Here is a 23,739-nt window from a genome sequence, read left to right as displayed (position 1 = left end):
ATGTGAGTGCGTGGATATATGTGTGCGTCTGTGTGTGTGCGAGTGTGTGTGTGTGTGTGTGTGTGTGTGTGTGTGTGTGTGTGTTCAATCTTGCCAGACACGAATACCACGTTCTCAATTTGATAAAGTCAAATTCCAAATGCTGCCCTCATATCCAAAACACTGTATCTGTTATCAGGTAGTCAGTAGCCGGCAAAACTTTGGGGAGTAGAAATGCATGTTTAAGGGTTTGTTCCATTTGCTATTTCTACGCTGAGGTCTAGGAGATTGTGTTTACAAAAATCAAACCATCTTACAGTATTCTGCTGGAATAGATCTACTTCCACTCATGCCCATTTAGTCAAGCTGGACGTTATTCTCAAAAGAAACTGAGACTTGTATAGTGTGTGGCTGTGTAGTGTTATTATCAAGCACAATCATACCATCAACTGTAAATTAATGTAAATACTGCAAGGACTATGGATAATAATCTTATTGTATTAGCATAGTCTCATCTGTTCAATGTTGTACTTGTTGTAACTACTTAATATAGACTAGCTACGTGTCCCAGTTCCATTTTTCTGTACATATGATGCCTATCAGTTTACATGTTTGCAGATGATTTATTTATCTAAGGTAACGACAGTGATAATTTATCTAAGATAATAAGAAAGTGTGAGGCTATTTCCTTTTTGTTTATATGGTTACAATCACAGCTGCTTATGCTTTAAAAGATATTTCTGTATTCTTCAGTAGACGAACATGGACAACCAGGATATTGTTTTCCAATGTCCAATCCATGAGGTCATGTATCCCAAAACAAGTCCTCTGTCTACCAGGCTTCAAGTTTGGTTTTTGTTTTTGTTGGATTTCGGTTGTTTTTTCATTTTCAATTTTTCCATTTTCAATTGAGATATCAAAGGAAGATATCTTAGTCTGGTGATGTTGATAGGTTATGATCTTGAAGCAGTTCTTATATTAAAAGATTAAATGCTAAATTTACAGAACTTTTATTTGCTTCAAGTTATTCTGTCTCATCATTTATACTCATGTTGGATTAACATTCAGAAGGGGGGAAAATATCAAAAGATGTACTTCTGCACTTTTTGGAAATACAAATTAGATTATCCAGCAGCAAAAATAGCAACTTCGCCTCATTGCTCTAATAATACTTTTCAGTGTATATCATTGACACACATTTCCACTTATTTACCATTTTTTCAGTCTATTTCAAACGCACTGCACCAAGATGCTGGGGTGACCGTGGCCTCATTAGAGCTTGCTACATCACTAACATATTCATATTTTGACAAAGTCACCCATGTAATCTTCAACAAGGCAAGTGAGGCTTGGGCCAAATATAACAACTTGCACATCATGAACTGTGGAGTGACAGTAGGTAAAGACTAGGGAAAACTTCAATGGGGGAAATACCCTCAGGAATGTAAATCCAGCTTATTAAAATATGACTACTAATACTCATGTATTTGGTACAAAATTGGGGGTCATATCATATAAAGCATAGCTGAAAATACACTTTTCAGTCAAGTGAGCTAAACTCTCTCAATTGTGCCGATACTAGAAACTAGACTGCTGAATCTGCTGTTCCACTTCTCTCTGTGTCCCCTTTTCTGACCGCTGTCCAACTTGCACAACAAGGTCCCTTTTGTTTGAGCCTCACAGACTGAATAATTTCTCCCACAATGATCTTTCTGTGATCGCTCTTATGACTTTTAATGTGTTACTGACATTATGTACAGTCGAATCAAGATATAATACATCTTATGAGAAGGGATATATGATTGGGGGGGGGGAGTCAGTAGAAATTTCATAGAAGGGTCTTTGCTTGGGGCTCAATAAACTATCTAGACTCACAGTGCTTTATCTCATTGTAATTACAAACTAGTCAGTGTAACAATGTTAGACTAGGCTGCAATATTGCATCACATCTCCACTTTTACTAATGTATAGAATTGGGGGAGGGGGAGCAGGAAATGAATAGTCATGATGACTTTGGAAAGAAACTGTGGTTAAGACTAATGATGAACAGTCATGAAAAGAGTGTGACTGTCAATGCAGCATCCTGACCTGATCCTGACCTGCTGTAACTGGGGATAAAGCATAGGGATATAGCCATATGCCCTACATGGCATGAGTGAGTGTGTGTGTGTGTGGCCAGTGTAAAATATTATTGAAAAAGCGAAAATAAGATGAAACATGCTTTGTGGGTTTTGTTTTCTTGCTTAACCTACACAGACATGCCCGGATATTTGCATCATACCATCAGCTGAGAGATGCAGATGTTTTTATGATGAAACATGAAGCAAGCCGGCAGAGTTCACGTGGAAACTTTTGTCCGATTTACTTTGAGCCTACTAACCCCTGCCAGCCTATCTGTCAGCCCAATGAATGAGCAGACTTGGCCGAAAACAGTGGGCGGGCCAGTGTCTCCCCTCCACAGGCCAATAAAACAAGAGGATTGCTTCGTTAGTTTATGCACTGACTGCATATCCACACCGCAGGTTTACCTCCAACCCAGTCATTGATTTACCACTTCACAATGGCAGCTCCGAAGAAAGTCTGCATCATTGGCTCCGGAAATTGGCAAGTTAATATGTTCATATTTGGTTGTGTAGACAGACGGCGTCTTAAAGCTGGCTACGCTGCCATCACACGATGTATGGGGTTGCTTGTCAACCCCATACATCGTTGCTAGCCAATTTAGCACGACTGAGCAAACAGCTAACGTTAAGCAGCGGTTAACTTAGCCGTATTTTCCGTAGAAAACAGGCTTGGCTTGCTAAGCTAAATGACGTTGGTTAGCTGGTATGCTAGCCAGTTTTACCTTTGATCATTCAGGGTCACATGCTGTGGAATTGTCTGAGCTTACAGAAAACCGACCACATGTCTCATTCACGATTATCAGGATTTTGTGGTCATGTAATTTAGCTAGCTAACTACTCTAACGTTAATCTATTAGCTAACGCTAACTTATAATTATGTCACATCACAATCATTGCTGTACTCGTTTGCTCATAATATATAGCAACACATTACACTATTGTCATCCAGCTGCTACTGTACCCTGCATTACTGGACATGGTGCATGCTAGCCAGTAACCCAGGACCCAACGCCAAACTCCATTCAAAAGTGGTGCAATGTAAAGTTGCCTTGTTTTTTTTTTTTGCAAATGTGCATACATGGCAGATATTAAATTCGGGCATCTCATGAATCTTTAGGGTCTTTTGGTAAATTCGGCATATAGTTGGTCAACCAAGCAGAACTTTATTTTAATAAAATCTCAATTTATATAATTGGTCCACACTGCTTGCTCCCGACAACCAGTCTGTATTGTAGTGGAGCTAGACTGTGGGAAATAACAAGGAAATTTATTATAAAGTTGCATTTTTCACCGAATGGGAGAGATAATTAGTAAAATGTATCGTATCACGTTTTACCGCTTATGTACATTTGCCAATATTGGCGAAGTGTCCATACAATAGAAAACAGAAATCGGGACTAGCTGGTCACACATTGGAGCTGATCTTGTGTGCTGCCTGTCAGGTGACTGTGGTTACCAGTGACTGCTGTACGTTTAGAGGCAAACATGCAAAAGCATTTGGGGTTTGTTTTGACAAAAGTCCACAGAAGTGCATCTGCACATGGTCTTCTTGCTGAGCAAACAACAGGTGTTGGTGATCCAACAGCTGCAGCCAGTTTGTAATGGTGCAGCGTTTGACAGTGAAGCATGTTGGTAGAAACACATGCAGTGCCAAGAATACTAATGAATTGGTGAACTAATCAGCATGATGTGAAAGCAGCCATCATGTGATAGTACGAGCTCTGTTAACCACTAAGACTACTACAGGATGTTCCCTTCTTTCACAAAAACCTCTCTGCTGATGATACATGGGTCTTTTAAACCCACACTGACAAAGCGTTTTCTTCCTACTTCCAAGCTATGTTTACACTCATTTAGATGTAGTGTGAATTGATTTTATAATTATTACTCCAAATCTTGTACTAACTTGTAACTGTTTTTACAATACAGGGGTTCTGCCATTGCCAAGATAGTGGGTGCCAATGCTGCTCAGAATTCAAAGTTCGACAACATCGTTAAGATGTGGGTGTTTGAGGAGACAGTGAATGGCCGCAAACTGACTGAAATAATCAACACTGACCATGAAAATGTGAAGTACCTTCCTGGGCACAAGCTGCCATCCAATGTGGTAAGAAACTGTTGGTTTCACAGGAAGGTTGCTCACATTTTGGCACCATTTAATCTAATGCAGTGAATCAAGTCATCTGCCTGTTGCTTTGCCTCGTTTAGTCCCAAATGTTCACTCTGGGATTTGGGTGCTCGGGGCATTTTGTGCTCCGACTGTACATATTATGCTTTGTAGCAACAGTTGTCCTTGAAACTCTAAAGGCTTCTTTCATCACAACCTTCACAATAGATTATTATAAACTAACTACTGTGAAATCAGTTTTCTGCATGTGGCTGGTCCTAGAGCAGTTTGTGTTACACCAGTTCTCAGGTCGGTTGCATCAGACTCCAGACTGTCATGTCTCCTACAATCCCCCTCTCCCCTACAGGTGGCTGTCCCAGACCTGGTGGAGGCCTCCAGTGATGCAGACATCCTGGTGTTTGTGATCCCCCACCAGTTCATTGGGAGAGTGTGTGACACCATGAAGGACAAGATAAAGACTGATGCACTGGGGATGTCCCTCATCAAGGTTAGACTTGTGACATTGTTCTCTGTTACTGTGATTCTTAAATGAAAGCCTGTGGCATCTGTGCCTCATTATCACGCTTTGTCAATTACTAACCTTTTGTCTCGGTGTGTAGCTAATTTGTGCTGCATGCCGGGATAAATGTGGTCTTTTTCCTCATATCCCACCTAATCTCTGTGTGTCTCAGTTTAAGTGCGCTATCTGTGTATGTTTGTTTTTGCTCCAGGGTGTAGACGAGGGGCCTGACGGACTGAAACTCATCTCTGATGTGATCCAGGAGAAGCTGGGTATCACCATGAGTGTGTTGATGGGAGCCAACATTGCCAACGAGGTTGCTGATGAGAAGTTTTGTGAGACCACAATTGGTTAGTCAGGTTCTTGTGTTGTATGTGTTTTGCATGTTGATTTGTCTTGACACCATTTACTTGATTTGCAGAAGATTGTTGTGTAAATAAGGCAAACCTTGAAACTGCATCTAGCCTGCAGCGGAGGTAACTGGCATCCATAAGCATCCCACAACTGGTGTTGAAGAAGCAGGCATCAAATGCAAGCAGTCTACGGTTGCCAGGTCCACTGTTTTCCTGCCAAATTGAGTTTTAAAATTGAATCGTGGGTAAAAAAAAAAAATGCCATAGACAGTGGATTTTTGGGCTTCTTTTTGGATGTGCAGCGATCTGAGAGTGAAAGTAAATTTCAGTGTGTAAAAACCTGCCAAGACTGCAAGACTTAATTGAGAGGGCAGTTTGGTCTGTCTGTGTGAGTGTGTGAGTGAGAGGCTACCCACTGAGGACATCAGTTTTCCTCCAGGTAAATCCACTGCATTTGCTACTTAAGAGATTAGATTATATTGATTACATCGGAAGGTTTAGATCCCTAGTCTTGGGTAACATCACAAATACAGAATCTTCTTGAAGATAAATGCTGATTTATCTCTCCTCTCTCTTTTACTCTTTAAGACTCCCTACTCTTAATATAAATTCAGTTCTGTGTAGGGTAATAAATATCATTTCAAATAACACAAACTCATTTTTGCATTGGCATTCACTCTAATAATAAAATAAATAAATGCTGGCAGGTATATTTTGGGCTGGTTTGGCAGCTTTGTGGACAGGTTTTCAGTGACTCTTGGGCTAGAACATTTTCCTGACCTGGCAACCCTGAGGCAGTATGCAGTGAAACAGCAGTGCCAATGTTCACCGTGCTTTTGAACAGGTCTGGTCTGCTGCTCATTTAGCTTTGCTATTCTTTTGTTTCTTACAGTTTTCCGCCATTGTTGTTGTTGCTATGACTTCACTGTATATGCCAAAAATATTCCCAACATCATTGAAAAGCCAATTTCAGGCAAACAGGAGGGATTTAGGCATGTACACGCAGGGTCACAGACTGATAATGCATAATATATCTTCTTTATTGTTATTTAATGTCAAAGTTGCTTATTGAAGCTTTAAATCCGGGATGTTCTTTTTCTTTTAACAACAGATAAATTGTGTCAGTTCCCTTTCTCAAGACTCTAATGCGGTGTCAGCATGGGGGTGAAAGTTTAAGCTGCTTTGTAGTTGTGTATATGACAGTGGGCGGGTTTTGTCTGACACCTCCATTCTTCATATCATTGTATACCATTGTATGCGTCACATGAAAGCATGATGCTTCATGGGATTTAGTATCATCAAAGGAGGGGGGGGGGGCCTTGGAGCATTATTCTAAAAAGATGCAAAGTCACTGTTATGACCATGACTCATGATAATCATCAGCTCAAATATTTGAATGCAGTGACTACCAAAACTAGTAATCTTGTGGAGATGTGTGTAGATAAACGGTTTCCTCTTTTCTCTGTCCAGGATGTAAGAATAAAAACCACGGGGTTCTCCTGAAGGAGCTCATGCAGACCAACAACTTCCGGGTCACTGTAGTAGAAGAGTACGATGTGGTGGAGATCTGTGGAGCCCTGAAGGTGAACAACTTCTTCACAAATAATATCGGGCAGCATTTCATGTTTCCTTTGTCTTTAAAACCAGCCGGCGCGCTGACACACTTCCTCCTCCTCTGGCCCCTCAGAACATCGTGGCAGTCGGGGCAGGTTTCTGTGACGGTCTGGGCTTTGGGGACAACACTAAAGCAGCAGTGATCAGGTTGGGCCTGATGGAGATGATCGCCTTTGCCCGCATTTTCTGCACCGCTGGGCCCGTCTCCTCGGCAACCTTCCTGGAGAGCTGCGGTGTGGCTGACCTCATCACAACCTGCTATGGCGGCCGCAACCGCAAAGTAGCAGAAGCTTTTGCGAAGACGGGGAAGGTGAGAGCTTGGGTTTTTTTTTTTTTACTTGTTCTTGATTTTCATAAGCCTGTCTTTCTTGAGAACTTAAACAAGGCCTAGGGATTTCAAGCGGGATTAGATGCAGCAGGCAAAGCTGAAGATGGGTCTTGGTTTGTTAATAAGAGCTTACTGACCTCATCCATGTCTCCTCTCTGCCCAGTCCATTGAGGAGCTGGAGAAGGAGATGCTGAATGGGCAGAAGCTGCAAGGACCAGCAACGGCAGCTGAAGTCAATCTCATCCTCAAGCACAAAAACCTGATTGACAAGTAAGTAAAGCGCAGACATCAGATGTGCCTCCATAAAACCAGATGCAGACACATGCTGTTTCCAGTTGCATCAGTTAGAAAAGACCATTCAGGTGTCAAATCCAGCATTATTGTAGCACTCAACAATGACTCCTCCTCCTCCCAGGTTCCCACTGTTCAATGCCGTGTATCAGATCTGCTACCAGGGTCATCCAGTCACAGAGTTCATAAGCTGTTTGCAGAACCACCCCGAACACATGTAATATTTAACTGACCAAGTGCCTTCTGAATGGAGAAGATCATCATCACTTTCATCTGTTGCCTGTTAGAAATAAGACGGGAGACCACCAGTCACTCCACAGCTGTCACGCAGCGAGCCGGCTCCAGCCGATGAGCGGACTTCACGTTCGCTCTTCGGAGAGGTCGCATAAGATTTGTGTGTGTGTTCAGCTGCAGTCTAACCACTTTCTCTTTACATTCAGTTTCTGACATCTTTTTAAGTGCTTTCGTCCATTGAAGGATAATTGCTGGGGGGTTTTTTTTCATCTGATAGTCAGATAGCTCTTTTGCCTGAGTAATGGTCTCTGAGTCAGATGAAATCCTTTGATTCTCTGGTAAAAATCATAACGACAGTAAAACTTGTCTACCACTAACGCAAAAAATCCAAAGGACATCACAATACCATCATAACTTAATATGAAACTTTTTTAAATAAGGTTTGGCCATGAAATTTCAATCATGGTACAGTACTTGACTGCCATTCAGTTACTATAAGCAGTTGCTGAATATTTGTATGGTAATGACTATAAAGCCAAATCATGTATTCTGATTTTGCCAGGGTCGACTACTCAAAGCAAAGAGCCACTTGACAGTCATGTGTAGAAGGAATTATCCTTGAATCTAACATTCATGTTGCCGTCCAATGAAACGCCTCTGTCCCTCACCAGATGTTATTTGATTTATTAATGTAATACCTCACTTTTGTTGGCTTAATATTTGTGATTAGGCCTTTGGATGCTCTTAAGTGTCTTGCATAATTCACTCTTAAGTTGGATATTTCCTGTCTTGTACTGTATGTTAATTTACTGTAGATTTGCATAGCAACGGTTAAAAAAAACAAGTGCCTTACAATGTCTGGTTGCTAAAAGTCTTGGCCGTTGTCAAACCAAAGACTTAACTCATTAACGTCCTCCCATTATGCCATTCGTCACCATGATCCTGCCTTTGTATTTCACTCAGTTGTGGCTACTGTGTTTAAGAAATTGTCAACATTTGCCTTTTGAAATAAATTATTGATTCTGTCATCATATCATGGCCGCATTCATTTCCTATTTGGTCTCACAGCATCAGAAAGAGTCTTGTTTCTTGGCTTTGAACAAGCACCACAGTAGGAATTTTGGCAGGAAGACATGCAATCAGAATATACTACTGTTTAAGGACATGGCCAGGGAAGAGAATAGGCCATGTTGCCACGACGATAGTCAACAACAGCATGACAGCTAGCAGATGCTAAGAGAAGTTCAGTGATCTTCTATAATCGGCTAAATTATTCCAACTTCTTGCAACTGTGTGCTACTACAGCGCTACATTTGTATGCAGGCGTGTAACGAGTGAATACACGCCACTGTACACTAATCTGGGGTTGTTAGACTACATATAGTCATCCAAAGCCTAAACATTTCCCATATAAATGCAATAGTAAAAGCAATTCAGAAGATTATCTTTATTAACAAATACCTACTTAATCTCCCATGTAGTAAAACCTTAATCATGGTTTAGTGGCTTGCATGCTTTGAACCTGTAAGAAACCACTACCACAAAACATGAAAAACAGTTTTACAGAGTAGAGAAACAAGACTGGTTTATTGCAGGTTGTGGCAATAAATAGCTAGCTTTACGTCAATGCAGTCAACAACAGTATACAGTACGTCGTTACAAAGACATGGACTGTTGACCTGTGGTAGACACTGCATACTGTCTAAATATTTGATATTTGGAATGAACATCAGTAACTTAAACAAACCTGGAAAAAAATGTAAACAAAAAGGAATGAAACTCAAAAGGGAGGCTAACACACAAGACAGAGAGCTCACTTTTCTTGTGCTTAAGCGCACTTAAGACTATTCTAGTATGAATGCTTTGAAGATAAACTGCCTGCAAATGAATAACGCTTTACCCTTAGTAAACCACACAGCAACAGTAAGTCTATAATGTTTATCTTACACAACCTGATTTCCTTGGTCCCCGGCGGCACAGGCAAAAGAGAGTACATAAATTGTAAAAAGAGATTACACTAATTGTGATTTTAAATGCAGTCAAAGCATAAAAGTATTACAATCACATTGGTTATAATGCAATAGTGACAGCTGGTGGACAATCATTCCTTTCCTCATTAGCAGGTTGTTTTTGTTCACCGTCTCTGCTGTGTTCAGTATTACCCATCTTTGGTACAGTAGTTTCAGTAAGTGACTCAGCTGAAATGTTCTGTAACTGCAGTGTTGTTTTGCTCTGATCTCTTCTTGATCCCGAGTCATTCAGTACCAGCCATATTCCATTTAACATCCTGACAAATTAAGACCTAACTAAGACCTCATGGGTGACAGTGACACTTGGAGCCAGTTTATCAGAACATTTCACCCAGAAAAATATACTTATGCTCAGATATTCTTGTTCCCTCTCCTACTGACTTGGTCCCACTTTTGAATGAAAATATATTAGGTTGCTGTGATGATATTAGATTGGATTCTACCACCAAAACTACGTTATAAGCCTCTGATGCTAATGGAAATACTATATTGCATTTTAAATATCTATCAAATGGTCTGATGAACTGGCTCCAGGGAGCAAATACTTCCAGTACCTGAGACCTACGCTATATTACTATATTTTTTCAAATTGCTCCTTTTTTTGTTGCTGCTACTGTGACGGATCCACATAGTGGAAACACCTCCTGACCCAAAAACCCTCCAGTACTCCAGTTGGAACATGACACGGCTCACTTACCCCGCTGCACCCCTCCCACTACCCATCCCTCCATTCCTCCCCTTGTCTCCTCTGTCATCCCAGCTCACAGTCTGTGAGGGTTGACCCATTTGTAAGTGCCTTCATAGCGAAATCCAACTCTCTTTGCAAGCTCGTCTGCTTCCGTTGGGCCGCGGCTGAGGAATAAAAACAGACCCAATCAGAATTTGAATATTTAACGGTAACATTTTCTTCCAGTTAAGGGCATACCCAAAAACATTTCCTACCTTCCATATTTGTAAGGAATGGGGGGAGGTTTCTCTCTCTCTATCTGATGAAGGAGAGGTGTAAAGATCCTCCACGCTTCCCTCAGTTCATCACTGCACAGAAAATACAAGTACAAACATTTAAAATTCAAATTCATTTGATAGAGGTCTCAAGAAAGTTTTCTTGTATAAAAACAAATAATCATGCTTCTCCATCATGCTGAGGCAGAGAAAAGATGCACTATGGCTCCATCTAGTGGTAAGAAAGTAGTATTTCCAAAACACAGACACACACAGGCAGAGTATTTCAACAGACAGATTTAGTTTACAAGCCCTAATAAGAGACAGTGGCAGTCCAAAACAAAGACAGACCTGCGCACAAAGTGCATCTGACTCCCACAGAAGACATCCAGGATGAGTCGCTCATAAGCGTCTGGAAGCTTCACATCCTTAAAACAGAACACAACACTTAGTTTTTAATGTGTATACAACAAACAACAAATTTGGAAAAGCAAAGTACATCTCTCCCTAAAACGTAATGCGTGTCTTGCCTTGTATCTGCTCTTGTAGGTGAGGTCCAGCTCAGTCTCCTCGGGGCTGAAGTATACTCCTGGCTTCTTGCTCATCATCTTGGCGTAGACGGCCTCGTTCGGCTGCACGCGCACCACCAGCTCGTTCCTGCGGCACTGATTTCCGAAAATGTCCCCTGGAACGTCGGTGAACTGCAGCCTCACTTCGGCTTTCCTCTCGTTCAGGGCTTTCCCGCAGCGGAGGATGAAAGGGACACCTGAGGAGGGAGATGTTCATGTGACTGCGTCATGAAAAGCAGAGGATGATGTGAGGTCAGTATGTTTTGGAGAGGGGACAGTTTCTTTACCATCCCAGCGTTCGTTGTGCACGTAGAGCACAGCGGTGGCGAAGGTGGCCTGGGTAGACCCTTTAGGAACTGTGGGGTCGTCGAGGTAACCCAGCTTGGTGTCTCCCTCTCCCTCTGGATCCCCCACATACTGGCCCAGCACCACATCTGACATGGACACTGGAGTGATGCACTTCAGCACTTTCACCTGCAGAGGGTGCAAATGGTTAGAGAAGCGTTACCCATTTTTCCTGCTGAGGAACATAAACTGCAACACATCTCCGTATTACCAGTGTCGGACGAAGTGTTCAGAGTGTCAGGGGTCTCTGGGAAGTGATTTTGTACCTTTTCATCCCTGACGTCATCGGAGCTGGTGGAAGCTGGTTTCTCCATGGCAACCAGACTGAGCATCTGGAGCAAGTGGTTTTGCATGACATCGCTGACCATGATAAAGGGAACAGGTGGCCAGACAAAAGACAGAAAGGATAATGTGATGTTTGTGATTATGTTGATTAATATTATAACAGATTAATCTAGAGTGTGATCCATGTGTTCATAGTGATGTACAGTATGTGTTAATAGAAATAGAAACAGCAGTAATGGAAAACTTTTATATCCCCAATAGGGAAATTCGGCTTGCAGTGAGGTGTCAATAATAATGGTTTATTGATGACAATAATGATTACAAATTTACAACTGCAAATGCAAAATGCAATACTTAAGTATAGAAGCTCCTGGCACTGATCTCTATTTATCTCTCAAATAATTTTGTATAACTTCACTTTAAACTAGGGTTATTGAAACAGTACAGTGTAAATGTTGCAATGCCGGCAAGACAAAGTGGAGTAATTTCTCCTCACCGGATGATGCCGAAATCATCGAAGTAGCCTCCCCGTCCCTGAGTGCCGAAGGGTTCTTTGAAGGTGAGGACGACACAGGCCACGCTGTCCCTGTTCCAGATAGGCCCAAAGATGCGGTTCCCAAACCTGCAACACAGATCACATGGTCATCCTCCGCTGTTCGACATGCACATCGCAAAAGACAGCTGTCTGTGACAACATGCATTAACATTTTTTCTTCAGTCTCGCTCTTGGTTAGAGGGAAATTCCTATTTATTTCATGTGATATCCAGATGGGCTCTCTCAGGCCAAAGAACCAAAAACCGGCTGAAACTGGAGAGTATCATTTGGTAATTTCTGGTGTTCACCACACAAATGTTAGGAACAAAAAGTAGGCCACTACTCATGCCAAACAGATGGAAGTCATTAGAACAATCACAACATGTTCCATAATTCTTAGTCAAATTACCCTAAAATCAACAACAGCTCTTTGTTTTGCGCTAAAAAAAACCCCACCTCAATTGTTCATAGGGAAAAAATGCACGGGTGCTATTGGAAGATACCGATAATGCTAAGGAAAGAAAAGATTAGGTGTGCTAGGAGCATTGTGTGTTTTGAAGGGATTTTTTTGCCACGGCACAATGGACATTCAGTTACAAATTCAGGTCAGTCAGACACTTTTCCTCTATGTGCACCATCAAGCTTCATTCCAGTTCACAGCACTTGAAAAAATATTTTTTTCCCAAATCATTTCTGCTGTTTATTGAGCATCTAATTAATAAACAGAAGTAAAAGTTGTGTTATTGTGAACCTCAACTATGAAACATCACACCTTGTAGCTTGCAAGTCCATGAATGCACTGTGGGACTGTAAATAATCTGTGCTTGGTTTTCTTACCTAAGCACCATGAGGTTCTGCACCATTTCCTTGCCCAGATAGTGATCAATACGGTAGATCTGTTCTTCGGTGAAGAGAGAGGAGAGGTGGGTGGACAGCTCCTCTGAGCTCTGCAGGTCGCGTCCAAACGGCTTCTCTACGATCACCCTGTTCCAGCCTCTACACACACACACACACACACACACGAGAAAATGAACATATTAAGTCCTGTTCAGCGTGCCTGAGACCGTGCTCATCCCTCCTCATTCGTCAATACGACACCACATTAGTGGAACACAGCTGGGTTTAATATGACCAACTCATTTCCTGCAGAGAATGAAGGCAAGCTCTATTTGGTTACAGACTTATTTGATTACAGACATTCAGACAAAGTGGGAAAAGCACACAGACATGAACAAGGGCTTGGAAAACAGGGAGTAAACAGTGTGACACAGCGGCAGAGTTAGTGACAGAGGTGTGTGTGCACTGACTTGGTGCTCATACAGTGGTGCCTGATATTCTTGGTAACATCGTGGTAGACGGTGGGCGGCAGGGCCAGGTAGAAGAGCCGGTTGGCCTCGGCTCCTCCAGGCAGAGACAGGAGGTGTGTGTGGAGCTTGGAGAAGGAACTCTCATCTGCGTAATTCCCACTGACGTACGTGTTCCTGCTGAAGAAAACCGACAACCGGTCTGCCTCCGACTCTGCCACCTGGGGCAAGAAGGGGAGAGCATTTACATTTTTTAGCACAAACATGAGTTAAATTACACATGCCCCAAGATAAAACCTCTTTGTCAGAGGTGAACAGTTCTTATCTCAAAGCTCTGGTTTTACCTTCAGGTAGGGAAGACAAGAAGTCCGGATGGCATCCACTGTCAAGTCAGAGCGAGCGTAGCCCACAAAATGTGTCTGCTCAGGGAGGAGGCCGTCTCTGAACAGCCACCTGGTAGAGAACAGAAGACCAGGGGGGAGAATAGAGAAACACATGGCTGATTATACCCAACTTCACAAGCAGCAGTCCAGATTAGGAGCTTTCATCAGCCTGTGCTATGCTAATGATGTAAAACCCTTTCACTGGGGCTGGAGGGTTCACTCACCACAGAGTTGGGTAGATTTTCTTCTTAGCTAGATCCCCCTACAGGTGTAAACACATATTCAGGATTAAGATTTAGCCCATAAAAATATAGGCTAGGTACACAATCATTACACAGATGTTGATGGCGTGTTGTGGAGTTACTACGCTGCTGCTTGGTCGGTGCAGTCTGCCAGGGTGGTAATTATTATTCCAGCACACAAGCCTCAGTAAGAGTCTCAAGATGCTACAGCACTACAGGTCACACAGTGTGGCAACAGGTAAGTAGGCTGCTTTGGCTTATTTAAGAATTGCACAACCCCAGTAATCCCACTGGGAGCAAGTGCCAACCACAAAGAGACAGTCTGGAGACAAGATGTTGCCATAGTGCATGCTACAATACTCCTGAAAAACCTGTTGCTTAGTATGTATGACTGAAAGAACAAATGTAACAGAATCGCCCTTTTCATGGTCTAGTTTCACTAGACAACGGGCCTGTACTGTATACTAGATAACTATGCCAATACTTGCTAATGAGCCTGATATGCCACTGTCTGCTACAGTAAAGCAGCTTCATGACATAAGCCTGGTAGGAAGGGAGATCAGGGATGACCTATGGCGAACAGCAATACAAGGATGAACTGTGAATTTTACAAGGACAAAGACTGATGATAAATACTAAAAGATTGCCTAATAAAAAGGATCCCCATAATAGAGCACGAAAAACACATCCTGTTTGTCTAAATCACTCCTAATGTATTTCTAATGTGCATCCTAATGTAATCATATTCTGATTAACAAAGCTACTGCTCATCTCCCTTTAGTCAGCAACTGATGAAATACTCCAAGTTGGGAATTGCTCAACTTGGAATAATAAATCGACTTGAATCGATTATAAATTTATCTCTTTGTTTAACATAATGCAGTTAAGAAAATAATTGTTGATGGATAATAATTGCGTTTTGTTTAAGATAATATGATAATAGCCATACCACTATGCCCCCCAATGTGCCAATCAACCATGGCATTTATTGACACATTGCGGTTAGGAAGTTGGTCAATCATTCAAACCGATGTGGTGTAAGATGCAGATTGATGACACACATGATGGCCTACAGTGGTCAACATTAGCTGTTGTTTCCTCACTGCTCCTTGTCTCTCTGCTGGGTCAGATGTGTTATGTGTGTTTTAACTCACTGTTTTATTGTTTTTATAATGTATTTAACTGTTTTGTTTTGTTTATTGTCTTTTATGATGTTTAATTGCTCTGTTACTACTTCTTATTTGTCTTGACCAGGTCTCCCTCACAAAAGAGATTCTGAATCTCAAGTGGACGTCCTGGTTAAATAAAGGTTAAATAAAATAAAAAACTAACTTGTCCACTCAAACACACCTCTCCTGTCATCATGAAACTGAACTGACATGTTGAATAAATTGCTCAAGTGTATGGAGGTGATTTGTTAGCTGCATGACAGCAATGGCAGGAAAACCCTCATATTCCAGTGTGCCATGTTAATGTGCAATATTTACTAAACCTACACTGCCCTGCCTACTGCAATGAGACTGTGTTGGTGAATGTGGTGTGATTGTGTGTACTCACATGGTAATGAATGCATGAGAGGGCTATTTGAGAAACTGTAGCCTACAGTAGAGCCGGTAAAACAACTGCAGCACTGCACACAGTGTCCTGTTTGATAACACAGCCAATATTTGTGCATTGGACAACTAAACCCATGAAACAAGCCAGAACAGAGTTAGCCTGTGCACAGCCATGCCCTTCCCCCGACATGCCTCTATATTCAATTGAATAGAAAATGCTGACAGAGTGACACAGCAAAATTCAGCGATAGTGCCACTCTCTCCACCCAAGAGCAACCAGTGCAAGAGAACTGATAAAGAGATAGCCAATGACTTGGCCTAGCTAGACAGGCAAGCAAACTTGCTCTTTTAAAACAAAAACCATCCATGTTCAAACACCATGACAACAGTCTTTGAAATGGCTTCTTTAGTATAAAAGAGATAAGAGAAGTGTTCTTTTGCAGAATTATTTTGCAGAAATATTGTTTGATCAGTGAAAGCAAAGCCGGCTAACAGCAAAATTTTGAGTTACAGAATATCGGGTGAATCCTACCAAATAAACGCATACAATTTGGGTATGATCACTTATCTTTGTTCTCACAGACCAAACAATACTTGTTTGAAATAATGTTACGGGAATGCTTGTCTTTTCATTTTTAATTATAGAGAACGCTTTGAAAGCAAAAAGGTACAGCTGACGTCAAAATCCACTTTCTAGAGTAATGACTGCATTTCTCCATTTAAGACAGGTAATTTAGGAAAGTTCTAAGCCTTGGTAGCAAAGGAGAAGGCATAGAAGGAAATAGAACAGGGAAAATGCAAAAGAACGTAAGAAGGAAATAGACCTAAAATGTTTAACAATGGCAGGACTGAGGTGAGTTCCTGGACTAGATGCCTATACTGTACGAGGAAATTCTACGCTGTGAAAGAGCGACATTTCTCACAGCATTCTTGTCAGTTTGAGATGGATGAACTTACTGTGGCACCCAAAGAAATGAACCGAATACGACTGTATCAGTCAACACTGGCCAACAAATGCTCTGTATGCGACACAACTGGGGAAGCGAAGAGGAACCTTGACATATTCTCTGTCTCAATGCCGGGCTTTAGAAAGCTCAGATGACTGTGTGGTGCTTATTTGCAGAAGCTCAGTGAAATCAGTTTCCACATTTCCTCAATCAGATCATGTGCAATTATTGCACTGTTTGTGGAGATTTCATCACAACAACCATGTACCCAAAAAGCCTTACCTAAGTTGGCTACACTGCCAATAAAATAATGAAAATGGGACAAAGTGTAAGTTTATGTACAGTACACTTGTCTTAACAGTTTTATTATTTGGTAAATCACACAGTAAATCCTGTGTGATCGAGTTTGCTCCAGAAGCTCACCATTAGTCCTTTCATTTATTAGCAGGGCATTTCACAAGTGTGCACTGTATAAGCAGTTCCCATTTTTATACCTTACTGAAATAATCACAGACTAGACTTTCACTCCCCCCCCCCCCCCCCCCCGCTCTCACCGATGCTCCCATGATGATGAAGATGTGAGCGTCTGACTGGCGGAACTCCTCATCCTCATGCAGCTCCTTCCTCAGCTCCCCGAACACCTCGGAGCGAGAGAGGGGGATGTTGCTCATTTTCTCTGGAGGAGAGCAGAGAGCAAGAAAATCAAGTTAAAACAAATAAAATAAAATGTTCTTTTGTGTTAAGCCATCCATCAATAGTCCATGATGATATTACACATCAATACACAGACTGTAGCCTACCTTGCAAAAACTTTGCCAGTGCACTGAAGCCTGTCACTTAATTTTGCATAACAGAAATATGTAACATGCCACACTGGTAAGCAAACTGGCCAACATTTGGCTGGTAGAGGTAATGTCTTACATTCAAGCCACACAACAAGCAATTAAACCCTTTAAATATTACTCATATTTTATTCTCTTGGCATCAAACATCAGGCAGTCTGTTTGGGAGAAACCTAGATTGCAACAATTTTAGGTCTACTTCCCTGTGACTCAATTCAGCTGCAACAATTTTAGGCCTACTTCCCTGTGACTAATTTCAGCTGGTAACAACCAAGGAGGTAACAACAAGTCAAATCAGGAAGTAGCATACTTGTGTTTTCAGGGAAATAACCCATCAATTTCACCATCTGCATTCCTCCTTTTTGTGGCACCAGGCTTTCTGGAGCATAACACTTTACAAGCTTGCAATCCTCTGATCAGGTCTATTACAATAAACAAACATCAGTAGTTACATGCAAAGAGAAACGCATCTCTCATATTCAGAGTTGACTGTGTTAAGTTGTTTGTAAAAGACAAAGGTCTCTCTGGGCGAGATGTGCAGACAGCTCCAACAACAAAGAGAAAGGCAACAATCCAAAAATGTCAGGAATAATCCCACTCAGACACACTTCACGTGTGTTTCTGTCAGATGGCCCTCCTACACTCACTCCCTACGGCGCTTCCAGTCCCAGAAATAGCCTGGCACACACACTGCATAACAAACTATAATGATATTAGTAAAATCCTCACCTCAATCCCGTATTTAGACGGCTAAACCTTACTGCGGCCAGCGTGATAAAGTGGATACGTTCGGCTAACACATCAAGATAACACGGGCTGACATTTTGTTGCTCATGAATGATTGTTTTTTAGCTAGTTAGCTAGTAATGTCCGGGATGAAAGAGCTCAGATTATGCTGCTAAACTTTAAGCTGCAGGGGCATTTGATCACTGGCTGTAAACTGGGCTAATACTAAAACCGCCCTGTCATCAAGGCTCAGCTCCCCATGCTGTTATGACAACATGACTTGACAAGCAGCAAATCCATATGGCCATTCCCTGCTAGCCAGCTAGCTTACAAGTAGCTAGGACAACAGTCAGCGTGCACGAAACGGTGAAATAGCCACAGCAAATACAGAGAGCTACTTACAAGTCCGTTTACGAGGCGATAGCTGGGGAATTTGGCGACTAACCTGACCAAAACCGACGGGCTAAAAACTTAGAAACAGCAACTGCGGGCAAAGCCAGCGCATTTCATGAGTGCAGTCCTGCCTACTTCCCTGTTAAAATGACAAAGCAGAATAGAGTGATTTTATTGGTTTGAGAGAAACTCACCAGCGCTCGCTCGAGTTCCCATCACTGTCGGCTCCAATGACGTCATGGATTGGGAGAGGCTCCAAAAGCCGAGGAAGCGCGTGTGTGGGCGTGCCCCCCACCCATTCACACACGCACGCACACACACACACACACACACACACACACACACACACACACACACACACACTTGTCCCTATTTCTAATGAAAACTGCACAGGTGGAGTGCAGCTCTTGGTCGCAATTGCAACAAAATTGCGAGTATGCGGAAACAAGCTCAAAATGGTTTTTTTTTTGTTTTTTTTTAATGAAAAAAAAACATTTAAATTCCATCATTGTTCTTGAAGTATTGCCAGTCTTCAGAGACTTTCAGATTTTGTAGCATTTTTAATATCAAGAATCCAAAACATTAGTGCAAATGTGCAAATATGTCAAACACTTTTTAATAAACATAAGGACAGCTCTGCCGTGCATCTTTTAGAGTCAGACGAAGACCCAGTGCTGCCTGAGATTGGTGGATTCACAGGCAGTCATCATCACTTTATCTCGCAGTACTGTCAAACATTTGCCTGACGATGGGTTCTTCAGACGGGAGCCCTGTAAACAACAAAACAAGCCGATGGAAACTATAATATATTTTAGTGTGCTTTAGAGCAGCGGTTCTCAACGTGGGGTCCGGGGACCACCAGGGGTCCTTTAGCTGGTTCCAGGGGGTCCCCAGCAACTTCAGCATTATTTAATTTACAAGAAGTTAACACAATTAGAGAATGTAGAAGAATTACTATAGCTTCACTGTCTCTAAAATATAGGTAGTCTTGGAATTCTGGACAAAATCATATCTAACAATAAAAATATTGTCAGATTTGGGTCCAAAAGACAAAATCTCATCAAATGGGGGTCTGTGGCTCTAATGTGGACTAAATTAGAGGTCATTGACATAGAAAAATGTTGAGAATCATTGCTTCAGAGCGTTCAGAAGAGTGCAACATTTGAGAAACTGGAACAAACTTAGGGAAGTAGGACAAGGATGAGGAACAGGAAATTTTAGAATGGCTTTTCTATGGCTTGTTGACCTGCCCATGTACGGACAATGTGGTCATACCAGTTGCCCAAGTTACAGTTTAGAAATACTTACGGGCGTGAGGTGCCACACTTGCTGAGGAGCCGCTGCAGTTCTTTTGCCCTTAAAGCGACACAGTTCAACAGACACCAGAATTGCTCCAGGGTTTGCATGCAAACACAGCTGTGCGTGGACGTTATGCCGCAGCTCTTTCTGGGATGTGTACTCAAAATACTAAAAGTCACACAGACAGATATGTTTAGAGTAAGTAAAAATAATCCCCAATCTCATTGCTATCACACTATAAACTTTAAAACTGCATTGTAGCTTCCTCTGTTGGTCTAATAGAAGTTAGTACCTGTGCTCTACCCATGTAGTGACAAGTGTGCATTTTCACCGGCTCCCCTCCCTTTTTTCCCTTCTCCACATCCAGGCACTTATTTGAACCAGAGTTCATCAACTGCAGAAAAAAAAGAGTACTTCTTAAGTATTATGTAATATCCTATGAAAGATGACTGAATGTTAATAAAATCAAAGCAAGATTACCGCTCCAAACATGGCAGGACTGGGCTCAGGCACATAGGCCTCTGGGTAAACGTTGTTCAGGTACCAACTGAAGTTTTTACAATTTAGCCTCTCCTTGAGTTGAAGACGTTCAGAAATATCCCCAAATGTATTCTGAGAAGAAAACGACAAAAGAAAAGGAATGTGGGGTGGAGTAGGTCACACATCAACTTGTGCGATATGACTAGCTTCCCCGCTTGTACAAATACCTCCTTGGCAATGGTAGCAGCCTTTTTGTTCATACGATAGTAGATCCATTTGTATTCTTCCATCCAGACCTCAGCCAAGCGGACCAGGTTGCGGGTGATCACATGTCTGCCCTTTGGGTAGGTGTGCGGGCTCTGCGTGCGGAAAATGTGTCCCACTACAGAACAAGGAATAATCTCCAGCTGACCCCCGCATTGCCAAACCTGGAGAGCACACACAACACGAGTCAGAGCTCATTCATTTCTCAAGACTAATTTCTTACGATCCAAGCTTTGGAATATAGTGGTCCAGCAGAAAATAAAATAAAGCAAAGGAGCAGGTTAAGAATGAACCAAGGAATGCTGTTTGTCTGCAACCAGCAAAGGGAAGCTATTATTTCCTTATAGGAGAAGACTGTACTTACCCTGAGGGACATTTCCACATTTTCACCGCCCCAGAACTCCATCTGGTCATCATAAGTCCCAATGTGCTCAAAGTAAGATTTGGATACGGAAAAGAGGCCACCAGCAAAGGCAGGAGTTCTACAGAAACAGTCACAAATCAGTTACTATTAGTGACTATAACTGATATAATCTGTGTGTGTGCGTGTGTGTGTGTGTGTACCTGACTATAGTACCTGATAGGATACGTCTCTTTCCTCCTTCGCTTCTTCTCCTTTTCTGGGATGGTCTCCCATCCAAAAGTGAGGGTCCAGTCAAACTTTCCACGGCTATGATGGGGTTTAGCAGCGGGCTTATTGAACATGAAGTTGTGTTGGTCAATTATAACGATTTTAGGGCTCACCACAGCAGTAGGCTGCTCCGCTATCCGAGCCAAAAGAGGCTCCAGCCATCCATGGAAGCACTCACCTAACCAGGGATGCAGAAAGTAGATGAGTTTTGATTTTGCATTTGATCCGAGCTGATCAAATTAAAAAAAACACAAAAAAAACAGAGAACCAACTGAATCCAGCATGAAGATGATGGAAAGCATTGCATTGTGGGATGCGTACAGTGGGAGTCCAGGAAGGTGAGGGTCTCTCCTCGTGCGGCCTGGGCCCCCAGCAGTCTGGCTGTGATCAAGCCCTTCCTCTCCCTCTGTCGTAACACACGCACTATCTTCAGCTGCTGCACATACTTATCCAGACGGGTCTTCAGGTGATCTAGGACGAGAAGTCAACAAGAAAATAAATAGTAAATAAGAGGAAAGGAACAAAAATTGTGAAATCAGTCAAGTTATTGAAGTAGAAGTAATTATTGAAGTTATGTCACTGTGCCACTGTAGAAGTGGATGACAATAGCTTTATAGTAACAACTGTGCTCCATTGTGCAAATACACATATCAGACATCCACGCAAATACAGAAAGACCAAGTCAAAACTCCAGGAGAGGCTATTTCTAAAGTCGTAAGTAGTGCAGCTTTGTATATTATTTTGTTTATTTGTAAATATGTTTCAATGAGTGAAAGTATTATCAGAGCACTTCATCGTAAACCATGTGTTTTAAAATCGGCTACTAAAATCTACCTAGGATTTTTAGAGATTTTTAGGGAATCAAGGATGTATGTGAGCCTATACGTTTGCATCCATCTCAACACATGCAGCACTGTGGAGAAGTCCTGTATGCGCACCGTCTGTGCTGGCATCATCCACCAGGAGGATCTCAGTGAGCAGGGCTGCAGGAGCCGTGTGCAAGACGCTGTAGACCGTCCTCAGCAGAGCGGACCAGGCCTCGTTATGAAACACTATGATCACACTGGTGGTGGGGAGACCGGGGCAGCGCCGAAACCTCTGCTCCACGCAACTGCCAGAGCCAAACCGGAAGTTAGGTATCAGATGTTAGAAAAAAGACAGAGTTCTCTTCCTCACAATCACTTTTCCTTGAGGTAAACTGAGCTTATACTCACTCTGGGTGCCGTGTGTCATTGCCCAGGCTACGGTGCAGGGAGATGCGGTCACTGGCAAACTGGTTGAATTGGTTCTTCTTCACCCCATCTTGTTTTTCTTGAAGTTCTACAAATGTCATCTGGCCTAACAGAAAGGGTTCACCGTTTGCGCCTGGTGCCCGGGGGTTTTGGGGAGGCCTCTCCAGATGGGGCCCGAGCTCCTCTTTGCTGTAGAAGCCAGGCGGACAGCGGGGATCTGTGAAGACTGTCCGAGGAGGTGAAGGCCCGGGCGCAAGGGCACCGAGCTGGACACCTGTCACAGGGAGCTGTTTGTCTGCCAAATCCCTAAGCTGGGGCAATGTTGTGCTCTCCATATTATATTGCATCACAAGTCGTAGAACCAGAAAGCTCGCCAGAAGGGCCAGCTTTACATGAAGTCGGCGGGGAAAAAAACGCATGGCTCCAGAGTGAAGGAAGCCCTAAAATGAAGATAAAATGACTGATTGCTCCAGCTGTACTGAACAGTATCAGAAAAGATACCAACACCTCACATCACAAAAAGGCTACTATATTTTTATTCACTTATTGGACACTGTTAATCAGCCAAAATATTTTTTTTTACTCCATTCCACAGTTGCCATCTGTGATCCACTCACCATGAAAGAGGTCTATGAGACAGACCACATTCAAGTTTCATGTAAATATGTCTTCAGATATGACACCTGGACAAGCTCTCTCTCTCTCTCAGGCTACTGGTAAAATGAGCCAGCAAAATGACAGAGAATTAAACAATCCACGCATACAATATGCCCACAGTTTAACAGTAGAAAATGAAATGGCTTTGTACAAAATAAATAGTTTAAGACACATTACACACTATCAATACTGTATCAATACTGTATATACATAGTGCTGAATTAGATAGTAAAGGACACTTTGGCTGGTTTAATACTGTCTCTAATATTTAAAATTATCTGGCCTAGTTTTTGAAAATAAAAAAATACATGAAAATAAAATCTCACTTGAAATCCTACTCACAGTTGTGTAGTTTCATTCCACCTTTCTTGTCTTTCCCTATGTGTCACGCAGTCATCCGTCTTCCAGTTTGGGTGAGGTGTGTGAGGGATATTCTGCTCACAGGTGCTTTGCTTCGTGCTTACAATAGACAGATAGGCGTGCTGAGCAAGATAACCACAGGAAGGCAGCATAATAATCAAACATTGA

General features: G+C 42.2%; 3 protein-coding genes across 5 annotated transcripts; 1 reads left to right on the top strand and 2 right to left on the bottom strand.

Moving 5' to 3' along the window:
* The first annotated feature begins 2,539 nt into the window (after positions 1 to 2,539).
* Positions 2,540 to 8,544, top strand: LOC139908008 (glycerol-3-phosphate dehydrogenase [NAD(+)], cytoplasmic). The gene is made up of 8 exons (XM_071894565.2): positions 2,540 to 2,583; positions 4,032 to 4,209; positions 4,577 to 4,717; positions 4,941 to 5,079; positions 6,553 to 6,665; positions 6,770 to 7,006; positions 7,188 to 7,294; positions 7,440 to 8,544. Exons 1-8 carry the CDS (start codon positions 2,540 to 2,542, stop codon positions 7,534 to 7,536), a joined length of 1,056 nt encoding a protein of 351 aa, XP_071750666.1. The 3' UTR covers positions 7,537 to 8,544.
* Positions 8,545 to 9,117: 573 nt separating this feature from the next.
* Positions 9,118 to 18,876, bottom strand: g6pd (glucose-6-phosphate dehydrogenase). Its single transcript, XM_071894561.2, has 13 exons — positions 18,843 to 18,876; positions 17,242 to 17,363; positions 14,167 to 14,204; positions 13,904 to 14,012; positions 13,563 to 13,780; positions 13,093 to 13,251; positions 12,217 to 12,342; positions 11,702 to 11,795; positions 11,378 to 11,564; positions 11,052 to 11,287; positions 10,873 to 10,949; positions 10,522 to 10,614; positions 9,118 to 10,431 (listed from the first exon to the last, which is right to left on the bottom strand). Exons 1-13 carry the CDS (start codon positions 18,862 to 18,864, stop codon positions 10,341 to 10,343), a joined length of 1,572 nt encoding a protein of 523 aa, XP_071750662.2. The 5' UTR covers positions 18,865 to 18,876; the 3' UTR covers positions 9,118 to 10,340.
* A 284-nt stretch (positions 18,877 to 19,160) lies between these two features.
* On the bottom strand, positions 19,161 to 23,669 carry LOC139908001 (polypeptide N-acetylgalactosaminyltransferase 6-like). 3 transcript variants are annotated; one of them, XM_078288489.1, is made up of 11 exons: positions 23,554 to 23,669; positions 22,537 to 22,994; positions 22,261 to 22,433; positions 21,644 to 21,793; positions 21,269 to 21,500; positions 21,056 to 21,173; positions 20,655 to 20,855; positions 20,428 to 20,559; positions 20,240 to 20,341; positions 19,957 to 20,115; positions 19,161 to 19,418 (listed from the first exon to the last, which is right to left on the bottom strand). In XM_078288489.1, exons 2-11 carry the CDS (start codon positions 22,971 to 22,973, stop codon positions 19,305 to 19,307), a joined length of 1,818 nt encoding a protein of 605 aa, XP_078144615.1. In that variant the 5' UTR covers positions 22,974 to 22,994; positions 23,554 to 23,669; the 3' UTR covers positions 19,161 to 19,304. The 3 variants fall into 3 exon arrangements, with proteins under 3 accessions (XP_078144615.1, XP_078144616.1, XP_078144617.1); XM_078288490.1 differs by having other exon boundaries at positions 22,537 to 22,780; positions 23,554 to 23,593; XM_078288491.1 differs by having other exon boundaries at positions 22,537 to 22,865; positions 23,554 to 23,569.
* Positions 23,670 to 23,739: the final 70 nt, after the last annotated feature.

The sequence above is a fragment of the Centroberyx gerrardi genome, chromosome 14 (genome assembly GCF_048128805.1).
Source record: "Centroberyx gerrardi isolate f3 chromosome 14, fCenGer3.hap1.cur.20231027, whole genome shotgun sequence".
NCBI classification, from domain to species: domain Eukaryota; kingdom Metazoa; phylum Chordata; class Actinopteri; order Beryciformes; family Berycidae; genus Centroberyx; species Centroberyx gerrardi.
This window is presented reverse-complemented; position numbering and strand designations above follow the sequence as displayed.

Bases quoted from the DNA above. Each gene is read 5' to 3' on its own strand.
- LOC139908008 (XM_071894565.2), top strand. From the start codon at position 2,540: ATGGCAGCTCCGAAGAAAGTCTGCATCATTGGCTCCGGAAATTG. The intron at 2,584-4,031 runs GCAAGTTAATAT...TTTACAATACAG, and splicing joins ATCATTGGCTCCGGAAATTG to GGGTTCTGCCATTGCCAAGA. The intron at 4,718-4,940 runs GTTAGACTTGTG...TTTTTGCTCCAG, and splicing joins TGGGGATGTCCCTCATCAAG to GGTGTAGACGAGGGGCCTGA.
- g6pd (XM_071894561.2), bottom strand. From the start codon at position 18,864: ATGGGAACTCGAGCGAGCGCTG. The intron at 11,288-11,377 runs GTAAAGAAACTG...CTCCCTCCTCAG, and splicing joins GCACAACGAACGCTGGGATG to GTGTCCCTTTCATCCTCCGC. The intron at 10,432-10,521 runs GTAGGAAATGTT...TTTATTCCTCAG, and splicing joins ATTCCTTACAAATATGGAAG to CCGCGGCCCAACGGAAGCAG.
- LOC139908001 (XM_078288489.1), bottom strand. From the start codon at position 22,973: ATGCGTTTTTTTCCCCGCCGACTTCATGTAAAGCTGGCCCTTCTGGCG. The intron at 20,116-20,239 runs GTACTAACTTCT...TGTGACTTTTAG, and splicing joins ACTACATGGGTAGAGCACAG to TATTTTGAGTACACATCCCA. The intron at 19,419-19,956 runs GTAAGTATTTCT...TGTTGTTTACAG, and splicing joins AAGTGTGGCACCTCACGCCC to GGCTCCCGTCTGAAGAACCC.